We start from the raw sequence: 11460 nt of genomic DNA, 5'->3' as shown, positions 1-11460 counted from the left end.
TAAAAAAAACGGTTAACCACCCTTTTTCACATAAGGTTTTTCTACTATTACAATACACATATAATAGCAAACTTTATCACATTTTGGGCCAAACGCTTCCGGCCTAAATATTTACAAAACAATTCTAAACCCAATTCCTAATTGACAAGAAATTGGAAACTTCGAATGTATTAGCATTAACCAGTGCAAAGTATGAATCACACCTAACAGATTTGATAAGAAATGGATGTAATGATAAACTGTTTTAATTAAATTTAATTTTAAAACAAACCCAATACAATAGTGTTGATCGAAGAATTAACACATTCCATATAAATATTTTTCTCGACAAACTGAGATCAGCAAAGTTATGGATGGCATAACCAAATTTGGCCTCACATGAAGGTCAGCAACCAATGCCAAAAAAAAAAAAAAAAAAAAAAAAAATTGATCCAATCTACTGCCTCAATAATTGCCAAAATGGGCCAAAAAAATACACCTAATAATTGATGTTGCAACTTGCACATGGTTTAGTACAATTCCACATGCAAAATCGGATCGGAATTTGGAAACGGACAACCATAAACATAGTGCTGGTAATTTCATGTCTTTCTCTTTCATTAACTAAATATCTCATGTATTAAACAATTCCAGTAGTAAAATCAAATCCATCCAACAACCGCCATTTTGGCCTACTGAAAACCACTGTTTAAGTACTAATTAAAACCGTAATTAAAGTTTTAATTAATTATTAACCTGCTGCTTCGTTAACAGCTACAACCACCCTGTTCTCTTGCACTTGCTGTTGCTGAGCAGCTGCCAATCGAGATTCAGGTGGCGGAGCTGAGCTTGTAGTTGTGGCGCTTTCAAGCAACGAATGTCTACAGTTTGGACACGATGAGTGTGAAAGAAGCCATGTGTCTATGCACCTCACGTGGAACCCATGGTTACATTTTGGCAGAACCCGAACTTTTTCACCATCTACAAATTCACCAAGGCAAATTGGACACTCGCTGGCCGGAATATTGACACCTTCACCGTAAACAGCAATCGGGATTTGCCGTAAATCTCGCTTCTTGAGGCCTGTTGTGGCGAGACGTGTGGCGGCTTGCTCTGGTGTCTCCATGACAAACCTATGACTACAACGCAAAGCGCAACGAACTATTGAGTTCAAACCAAGTGCTCCAATTAAAGCACACAACAAAGCCGCCAAGATTATGACCATGTTGGTGTCGAAATTCGTCTCGTTAATGTACCCATCGTTAGTTTTGTTGATTCCATGACTAACCGGCGGCACACTGAGCTCTGTCTCAAGAAGGCGACGAGGCATATTCACCGAGATTTTTTTAACCACTAGCGGGCAAAAAACCCTGAAAGTTTTGATGGGGTTTTGGTGTTTGAAGTAAGAAAGATATTTTTGGTGGTTGTTTATGTTTCAGGGCTCAACTCAAAGCTTCAAAGCGATTTTCTTCACGGCTAGAAAGAGACAGATACAAAGAGCATCTCATAGTTGTCTCTAAGATAAGAGCAAAGCAAAAAAAGAAAGGTTGTAAATTGTCTGTCTGAGTGGCTGTTATTGGAATCCGGGACCCTTTTGCTGCATGATTCCAACTAAATGGTCCTCCCCCTCTCTACTGGGATAAATTTTATCAGGAATTGAGATAATGAAACAGATGGAATTGAAGTATAAATATTCAGTCTTACCTGTTGATTATAATTCATGAGCAGGCGGTGAGGGGAGATAAAAATATCTCAAGTTTATCATTATCCTGAGAAATTAGAGAAAAGTGACTTTTGTGGTGCAGGTTGGGGGTAGTGGAAGGTAGGCTAGATTATTTATATCAATGTGATTGTAGCCCCGGAAGGGGTCAGTCAAGTCTCAAAGAAATTAAGATATTTAAGAAAATCTAGTGGCAGATTTGCCTAACTAATCATGATTAAACACTTTATATAAATAAATGGCACAAAGCTTAGAATTACCAAATCCACTAGGCTAAATTTTGATTGTAACAGTTGTATCAGAACCAAAACCAAAGTTAGAGACAGATGGATGATGCAGCAGGTTTGAAACGTAGTGGAAGCTTTACTGCTGCTATTTTATTCGATAATATCCCACTTTAGGACATCATTCTAGGCAGAGATAAGTTAAGTACTATGATTAAGCGAAGACAATATCAAATATCAATATTATATATCGCCCACAAAATATCTCTCTAACTTTTTCGCTGCAAAAAGGTGAACCGTACTGTATTCCTTCAGCTGGTATACGGGTAGAGTTCTTGTTTCTTTCTTATAAAATAAACCCACCTTCATCAAATTACGTCAATCAAACTACTCAAACATCCCTTCGGAAACTGAAAAAAGACTAAAGGTGGTCAAGTGGGTCGAACAGATAGTTTAAATGGGGATTGGGGAAGCAGGCACATATAGGACAGGAGCGGGGAAGGGACAATGGACTGTTTTTTGTGGTCCACTAATATCTAAGTTTGTGAATTATAATCCAGGTCAGTTTGCATACATATTAATTAGTTCCTCGAGGTCCTGATGTTAACGGCTAGATAAGTTTCTAGTAATTATTTCTTATTAATAATCGTAAGGATTCGAATTCAAAACTTCTTAAATATTATACCTAAAATTTTTAAACGAACTGTCAAGTTAAGTAGTGGTAGTTGGAGGGACACGTTGATGGGCCTAGTATTGGTTTGGTTTAGGTTACGTTACACCTACACATCATTGAATTGCATTGAAGCCTCAAATAATACGTGCGCCATCTTGGTTGGTTTTGTTGAATGCATGTTACATCAAACGCCCTTTACTTTTCCATACAATTAGGTAGGATTTAAAGATAAAGCTCTTGGCGGTTGCACCGATTACACGACACTTTCTTGAGTCATGCTAGCGACCGATGATGGCAATAGGTTACCTAACCACATTATTTCAGAACATGTAAATAGTAAAGAAAGCTTTAACTTTTCGCATGAAGTTCATTCGGCATGTGCCCTCCTTTTTTTTTTTTTTTTTTGTTTTTGTTTTTATATAGAGTAAACAACATGTTCCCACCCGATGTTTAGCGTACTAGCAAGTTTTCACCCTTACTTTTATTTATTCTATATTTTTATCTTTAAAATAACACCGTTTCTTTTGTTTTAACCATTGAAAGTTAAAATAGTCATTTTATTCGTTTTCTCTCTTCCATTTCCTTTACTAAATTCTAGATTCCGACTTTATGCAATCCCATCTTCTTAAGTTTGGTTGTTGATTGTTATTTTTAAGGTTTTTTTTTATTTTTTTTTAGGGTGAAAAGCCGTACTGCCACCCATCGTTGCCGAACACCTCACACCTTCCCAAACCCAGCACTGCCCCCAGCACCTATTCGCCAAAGTCCTCAACCAACCATTTCACCACTGCCCCTCCCCTATTCGTAAAGAGTCCCCAACCACCCAGAAGCTTTTCATCTGTTCAATTCATGTAAAGAGAAGACAAGGCATTGCTAGAGCAATGCCGTTGATTGAGTTTAACGCCACTAAGAAGCTATCATCGGCAACTTCATCTCTGCTTGTAAATGAGTGTGAGTTACGTTCATAGCCATCCGGATCGCATATCATTTTTGGTGTGGATTTGGGTTTATTTGCATGTATTTGTGCTGGGTTGATTTACTTCATAGTGGGTGTTATTTTGGAAAGGACTGTGGGTGCTGCTTTCTAAGGTGGGCCAGTCGTGGTGGTGGATTGGAAATGGGTGATTTGGCCGGTTGTAGTGGTGGTTTGGAATGGGCTGTGGTGGTGGTTTGGTAATAGCATTTGTGTGTGTGTGTATATATATATATATATAATATATGTATGTTAGAATCCAAACCGTCATTAACAGTGTTACTTTAAGGGTGGGTATGTGAAATAAAAGAAACTAGGGGTGGAACCTGTCATTTCGCTTAACCTCGGGTGGGAACAATCGTTTACTATTTTTTTTTTTTATTATGAATCTTCTCAGTCAATCGTGGGCTACTGAACTAGTTTTGTGGACAGTTTTCAAAGGATACTGAACTTATTTGCTGAACTTATTAAGCCCAATACTGTAATCAAATATAGTATGGAAAAAGAATAGGCTTACAATAAGTAATTAGCCATAACTACAGTCCAGTATCTTTAAAAGATAATAAATTGGCTGAGGTTTAGGATTGGTTTCACTTAGAGAAAGTTTATAGTAGCACAGAGTAGTACTAACTTTATGTATGTATGTCAAGTAACTAATAGAGAAGATAAAAAAAACTAGAGATTCCACTAGAAGGTGATATGAATGAGCGTGGTATCTCCGTTGTATTCTAGATTTTTTCTTTGCTTAAACATTAGAGTTCGCATTATCTAAATTAAATAACTTCTCTATGTAACAAGGGAGATATTTGCACTTTCATGCTAAGGTTTGTGGTTTGATATTTGTAAGAAAAATACTAAACTTACCGATTCTACCTACCAAATGGACATCCTGACTGACGTAGAGTATAACATGGGTAATCCCCTATCCCGATGGTGTCAATATCCATTTGGTATCCAGAATCAATAAGTGTAGCCTTACCCTGTTCGTAAGGGTTTTATAATCTTTTTTTATATTATTATTATTTATTTTTTCTCGTGAAACAGAACTCATGCATATGCAGCTTTATCCCATTCATATTTTAATTATACATTAGATTTATCCTTTTAAATAGTTTGTCTCTTTTTGGATGTTTAAAGAGTAGAGTATTTTGTTAAACACTTATTTAATTTAAGATTTTTCGGACTTGACTAATTAAAACAACATTACAACACAATAAATACAAGTCGATCGAACTAGATGATATGAAACAAGACAGACTTGAGAGGCTACATATTAAATCTCACACTTGAAGCTTCCTCATGATCAGGAAGCTCCAGGAGGACTTATACCCTCTTATTCTAAAACTAAACGCATAGGAAAACACTGTCACTGCTGCTTCCTCGATCATCATCCTCATTTTAGTTCACGCTGCAACAGTCATAGCCACAGACAAAATCAGAAACTGGAACTAATAATAAATGTGATCAAAACTAGCACATATAAGACACAAGCACACAGAAGACGATGAAGATACCTGCTACAGTCAGTAGAGGGACTGATCTTGTAAGGAAGATTAACGCCGCATTTTGAAGGAAGCCCCGCAGCCAGGCCAAGGTTGTAGTTCGTGTATGGAATTCCACTGATTGCATTTTTCAAGCATTTGCACACACTCTGGCGGTCTGCCGTGGTCTGAGCCGCTTGATACAGTGCCTTGACGCCATTGCAACAGTTTTCAGGCACTGTTCCACCGTTTGAGACGTAGTTAATGCATGGGGTCAAGTCATTCACCACCTGCCCACAGCTTACATCAGCTGTGGCCAGGGGGGCAATCGCCACTGTGCAAACTAGCACCAAACAAGCAAGTTTGAGGACTATAGAGCTCGCCATAATGAAGAGAAACCCTGGTTTTGATTCGACTACTCCAGAGAGACTAATTATTCCGATAGTTTCAGGCAGGTTAGTGATGGTGTGTTTATATATACAGAGGATTTTGTGCGGTAGTTGATTGAAATTATTGCTTGGATGAATAGTAGTTGGGCATATTAAATGCTATGCCGAAGGATGTTAACCAAGATTTTAATATCGCTCACCAGAAAATTTCAGAAATAGAAGTTATTGATTGCTAGCCGGTGAGTGACCGTACAAACTTGACCTGAAACAACAAATTTAATATAAAGGGATGAGTTTTATGAAGGAATATGCCTTAATTATTATACATAAACATACACTAACTAGCAACTGCCCTAATTAAAGGTTTTGGTTCATAGGCCTTTTGTGCCGAATCTAATTTCTTAATCAAATTATTGTCTAACTAAAGCCCCTATAATAATTTATAAAACCACAGACCAATCAACAAATGAACAAATCGATGGAGAGCCTTAGGATTATGTCGAGGAAAAACGATGGTGTACTGGAAGAGTTAAAGCCTTAAAATTAAAAGCTCGATGGTAAATATGCATTTTTCTTTTCTCAGTGCATGGTTACGAAATATTTTAGATCCAAAACTTAATTTAAATGTCAGCATATAGAATAAAGATCGTTTATTATTATCTAAAATTCCGTTTACCTGTTCTATAGAAATTTCTCTTGGAATAGATTTCATCTTTAAAACATTAATTACATGGTCAGTAGTGATTGGAGTTAAGAGCAAATTGTAGATGCTTAACAGTTCTTTTTTTAATTTTTCTTTTATATTGACTAATGAAATTATGTAACGGTATCTACATATTTATTGTTAGATATGGTTCGTACTTTGCATGGGGTTAATGTCAACACATTCGATGTATATTTATATTATTCTATTTTGCAGGTTTTTGAAACTAAAAAAAACTATTCTATTTGAATGCTGGACGTAATTCATTCATTGAGACAAACAAGGATAAATTGATTTGTTTTTGTTACTACTACTTTCACTGTTATGTGTTTTAGTCTTGATTTCAACATTTGCAAGCTAGCTACTCATATTCTTCTCAGAATGTGCATGACATTAGACATAAGTCTATATATATATATATTGGGTAATCTCGACAATTGTATAAAAAGAAAAAGATTGCAACATACGGAAACGACTCCTCTCCAATCAAAAATCCTGGACAGGCCAAGGAAAAGAACTATACAAGGGTCTAAAAATATACTAAGGCAAAAAACCTTTGTACAAGGTCAATAGGGGAAATGCATTCGCCCAACGGGAGGGGCTGCAACAAAAAGACAATCCACCTCCAACCACGACTTTGCAGTCAATAACGAGCCCAAAAGCCAAGAGGGCATTAATTATATTTTGGCTCAATAAAACTGAGAAAATTCAATAATTCTGTTATGCCTGGGAAATCAAGGGCTGACGTGGAGTCACGTGGTGAAACGTGGCCTGCTCCTATCAGAACGGTAAGCACACGTCAGACCTGTCAAGCGTCCTGGAGCTCCCACATGTCCGCTCCCCTGCTCCAAATCGCATGAAATCAGCTTGAGAAGTGGGCAATGGGACGTAAAGTCAGATTATGTCCTCACATTCACACCAACCCAAGGATTTAATGATGATTATACGCATACAACAGGGTATATGAAGAGAAAGACCCCTCCATTAAGGGGATTCGATCATTTTTTACATTTGAACTCTCTCTCTAAAAGCTTTGTATTTACTTTTCAATCATTTGTAAGTCAGTCCGCTTTAGCGACCTGACCCACCATATCAATACAAACCAGTGGATGTAGGACTTGCTACCTTAGCATCCGAACCACTTTAAAAGCTCTCATTGCATTTATTTCATATTCATAATCCATATTCACGTGTGCTTCTTGTCCAATCAACGCTGCGCACGTGTCGATTAGTTGGTGCCTAAATTGTGCATCAACAAGTTCAATAAGATATCCTGATAGGTTTAATGTGATTATTCTAGGATTACCCAATACACTTCATTATTGAATAATCTGGGTTGACGAAAGTGTGAGTTTGGGCCTATAATGAGCTTTAGAGTTTATTAGGCCTTTAATAGGACTCAATAGATTGTTATAAATTTGGCTAAGTCCTCTTTCCAAAATATGATCGTGCACTGAATCCTATTTGAAAGTTGTCATTCTGCAATGTTTCTAAAATGGAAGACCAGTCACTATTTCTGAATTCAAGGAATTCAGAAGTTATGATAGAACCAGGTTTTTCTGATTCTTAAGCTTTGAATTCAGTTGATGAAAATCCAAGCTCATTATGTTTTTTAAACATGCAAGATTGTTCATTGAAAATTCAAGGAGCCCAAGCCTTACAAGGAGGACAACATTCGGCTCAAGCACTCAAGAAAACTCACAAACTTGTCCAAGATGTGTTAAAGGTCCAAGACATGGCACAAGCCCTTTTGTGTAGCTCAATCCATGGAGATCAAGTGGGGAGAAGCTTAATTGGTCCAAACCCAATGTGTGGATGTTATTTGATTCAATTTGGTTAAGGAAAATCAAGTAAAATGCAATTAGAGACATAGATCTTTAATTTAAGGGGTGGCTATCATTTGCATTAAATGGGTATAGTTTGCATTTTGTAATAAAATGGTGGAGAATTAACCATTAATATTTTGTAAAAGATTTTGTAATATTTGTTAGGGCAATTCTCATGTTTAGTAAACCCTATTTAAAGGTCACTCTTTCATAATATGAATTAGATAATGAATACTGCATGAATAGTATTTTCCTTGGAGAATTGTATATCTCTTTGAATTCCTTTACCCAAGTTTCGGCCAAGCTTAGTGGTGGATGGATTTTTCAAGCTGGTGGAGTTCCTTTAGACTTGAATGATCCTTGGTTATCTATCTTGTCAGTTATTTCTCATTTGGCATTTATCTTAATTTCATGTTTGACTTGTTTTGTTTGTGTTTCAATTTGTGTTATGTAGAGAAGTGAAATGACTTTGTGTTGATTGAGAATAGATGAAAAGTGTTGTCCTAATGAGACGGTGGCAGTACCTGCAGCATTATTGTCCTTGAAGCAGGAAATATGAAAGGAAAGCTGAAAGAAACCCATTTGGTTATTTCCTTTTGGCTTTGGACATACGAATCAATCAGTCATAAAAATGTGTCGGTTCTACCTCTCTAGCCTCTCCGTTTGGTAAGCGATCGAGTCCCAGTTAGCACCAATTGAAGAGCTTCACGTAATACCAGAAATGTGTTTATAACCACATCATTATTGTCCAATTCACGGCAATCAGCTTTCGTTGTCTTCAATTATGTCCAATGGTTTATGCGCGTTATGCGTTCGCAATTGATTGTGATGGTGAAGAGTCAAAATGGTAATAAACTTGGGTTTCTTTAATGAGTATTGTAAACGTAACCTCATGCAATAATTGAATCCCAATTCCCATCTCAAAGGAAATTAACAATACATACAAAATTAAGGCTAGTATAAGTTGAATTCAATAATCAATCTTGGTAATATAACGTTTACCTCTACTTTGTCTCTAGCTTTTAATCGTTCCTTTCGTTGATTCTTTTAATTCCGTATCCCCCACTTTGGGTAACCTAGCAACTTATGCCGTTAGTGAAGGCGAAATTGTCGAGCTTTTCATTAGAAGACAGTTGCCCATCACTATATATATAGCGTTTCCCCATTCCAGTTTTTCACAGCGAAACAACAATTAATTGAAGACGGTAGAAAAGATATAGAAGATGAAGAAGCAAGTGTTCTTGAGTGTTCTTGTTGTTTGCTTTCTCTTTCTTGTGATAGATTGTTTAAGTGATGAAGCTCAGACTTGCACGCAAAGTGGCACGATGAGTGGAGAAAACCCTCCTCCTGGAGAATGCAACCAGGAAAATAACTCCAACTGCTGTAAAGAAGGTGAAACGTACCCTACTTACGACTATTCACCTCCCGTTTCAGGATCTACAAATGCAAAGTTGACACTGAACGGCTTTGGGAAAAATCAAGATGGTGGTCACGAATCAAAATGTGACGAGGAGTACCATACCAAGGATGAGCTTGTGGTGGCACTTTCAACAGGATGGTTCGATAAAAAGGCTCGTTGCTTAACGTATATTAACATCAATGGTAATGAAAACAGCGTTAAGGCCAAGGTTGTTGATGAATGTGACTCAACAATGGGATGTGATGAACAACATGCTTACCAGCCTCCATGCGACTGCAATATAGTGGATGCCTCGGAGGCTGTTTGGAAAGCGTTGGGTGTTCCAGAAGATAACTGGGGTGGATTAGATATCACTTGGTCTGATGCTTGATGCGCAACATACATAGGATTATGAATTATATGTAATAGTTGAAGTACTCTGTTGTGTTTGTTACGTTCGCTAATAAATTTTAATGTATTAATATACAATATGTTATGCTATTTTCTATCAATTATTACGTAATTGCATCTTCTTCCTATTTATCTATATGGGAAAATTCCTGGAACACACTTTGATTGCCATGTTCAAATTACGTAGTTATTTGTTGATCCTGATACTCCCTGGTCTCGGTCTATATCCATTAATAGCTTGATGAAAATTTTGGGAATATCAGATGCGTTTAGTTTATTATTTTGGATAGGATTTTGGGAATAATATTGGGTAGTTGAATATGAAAGTATTACAAGGTAAAATTTAAAAATTTATAAAAAAACCCCTAAGTTTACTAATTTAATTAAACACCCCAATATATAAAATGATAAAAACACTCCCACCACTTGCAGTGCCAGATTCCGGCCACCACCGCCAGAATCTGGCCGAAAAATTACGTTACGACATAGACCGGTCAGATCTGTGTTGTAACCACGAATCTGGCCGGAAAATGCCAGATCTACGACCAAATGTGGCCGTCGACGGTTGCAAAGGTCTATCTTTGGCCTTCGTTTTCGGTCAACTATGGCTAAGTTTTAGCCAACGACGATCAGATCAGTGAATAGTCGGCCAGTTCTGGGCTTAGTATAAGCCGTTGTAACAGATTTCGGCTACCACCGATAGTGGTTGCCGGGATCTGGTAAGTATAGGTGAGTGGGGGCGTTTTTATTAATTTTTAAACTTTTTTCTAGGGGTATTTAGTGAATTAATGAACTTAAGGGGTTTAAAAGTAATTAAAAATATACTAATATTTCTGGAATAATATTTAGAGAATATGATTGGAAACATAGGTACAAATATTGAACCAAACGCACTCATATTGGGCGGTCTGGTTTAATCAGTTTCAGCTTGATGTAGAGTCAATCTTGTTTTTAATTATTTCCATACTGTTGATGAGTTTCATAACTTAATAACATGCATCTATCATTAAACAGTCGAAGGGACTAAAACGTTGTATCTTCCTCTTAAATTCCTTATTCCCTAACAGTAATGAAGAATAAGAAGCCGATGATATATAGTGTTAATTCCAAAGCGTCTTGTCGCTTGAGAATATTTGTTATGCCCGGGAAAATAAAGGGCTGACGTGGGAAAGTCACGTTAAGGGTGACCTGCTCCCGTCAGGGCAACACGCACACGTCAGACCTGCAAAATAATATGGAGCTCACACGCGTCCAATCCTCTGCAGCAAGTCGTGCGAAGTCAGCTTGGAAAAAGGAAAATGGGACGTAAAGCCGGATTATATCCTGACAATCACACCAACCCATGGATTTAATGATGATTACACGCTTCAATTTGATATAAAATGAAGAAGACCCCTCCATTAAGGGGATTCGGCCATTTTTTACATAGAATTCCTCTCACTCTCTCTTGAAAAAGACACTTACTTTTCATAACTCTTATGTACGTCAGTCCGCTTCGTGACCTGACCCACACTAATATCAATACAAATCAGTGGACGTAGGACTTGCTACCTTAGCATCCGAACCACTTTAAAAGTCTTCTTTGCATTTATTTCACTTCATATATCCATTATCACGCGTATTAATACTTCAAATAGTGATACCCACGTGACAATTGGTTGGTGCCGAAAACGAGCATCAAC

General features: G+C 37.2%; 3 protein-coding genes across 4 annotated transcripts; 1 reads left to right on the top strand and 2 right to left on the bottom strand.

Moving 5' to 3' along the window:
* Positions 1–285: 285 nt before the first annotated feature.
* On the bottom strand, positions 286–1808 carry LOC116122921 (RING-H2 finger protein ATL74-like). The gene has a single exon (XM_031408723.1). It carries the CDS (start codon positions 1307–1309, stop codon positions 731–733), a length of 579 nt encoding a protein of 192 aa, XP_031264583.1. The 5' UTR covers positions 1310–1808; the 3' UTR covers positions 286–730.
* A 2945-nt stretch (positions 1809–4753) lies between these two features.
* Positions 4754–5488, bottom strand: LOC116122969 (non-specific lipid-transfer protein 3-like). Its single transcript, XM_031408771.1, has 2 exons — positions 5084–5488; positions 4754–4977 (listed from the first exon to the last, which is right to left on the bottom strand). The coding sequence occupies exons 1-2, from the start codon at positions 5434–5436 to the stop codon at positions 4968–4970; spliced, it is 363 nt and encodes a 120-aa protein (XP_031264631.1). The 5' UTR covers positions 5437–5488; the 3' UTR covers positions 4754–4967.
* Positions 5489–8963: 3475 nt separating this feature from the next.
* Positions 8964–9910, top strand: LOC116122950 (putative ripening-related protein 1). 2 transcript variants are annotated; one of them, XM_031408755.1, is made up of 2 exons: positions 8964–9121; positions 9203–9910. In XM_031408755.1, the coding sequence occupies exon 2, from the start codon at positions 9294–9296 to the stop codon at positions 9756–9758; it is 465 nt and encodes a 154-aa protein (XP_031264615.1). In that variant the 5' UTR covers positions 8964–9121; positions 9203–9293; the 3' UTR covers positions 9759–9910. The 2 variants fall into 2 exon arrangements, with proteins under 2 accessions (XP_031264615.1, XP_031264614.1); XM_031408754.1 differs by lacking the exon at positions 8964–9121 and having other exon boundaries at positions 9147–9910.
* Positions 9911–11460: the final 1550 nt, after the last annotated feature.

This window comes from Pistacia vera, unplaced genomic scaffold, assembly GCF_008641045.1.
Source record: "Pistacia vera cultivar Batoury unplaced genomic scaffold, PisVer_v2 Contig139, whole genome shotgun sequence".
Classification (NCBI taxonomy): domain Eukaryota; kingdom Viridiplantae; phylum Streptophyta; class Magnoliopsida; order Sapindales; family Anacardiaceae; genus Pistacia; species Pistacia vera.
This window is presented reverse-complemented; position numbering and strand designations above follow the sequence as displayed.

Coding starts and splice junctions, on each gene's coding strand:
- LOC116122921 (XM_031408723.1), bottom strand. CDS start 1,309: ATGCCTCGTCGCCTTCTTGAGACAGAGCTCAGTGTGCCGCCGGTTAGT.
- LOC116122969 (XM_031408771.1), bottom strand. CDS start 5,436: ATGGCGAGCTCTATAGTCCTCAAACTTGCTTGTTTGGTGCTAGTTTGC.
- LOC116122950 (XM_031408754.1), top strand. CDS start 9,192: ATGAAGAAGCAAGTGTTCTTGAGTGTTCTTGTTGTTTGCTTTCTCTTT.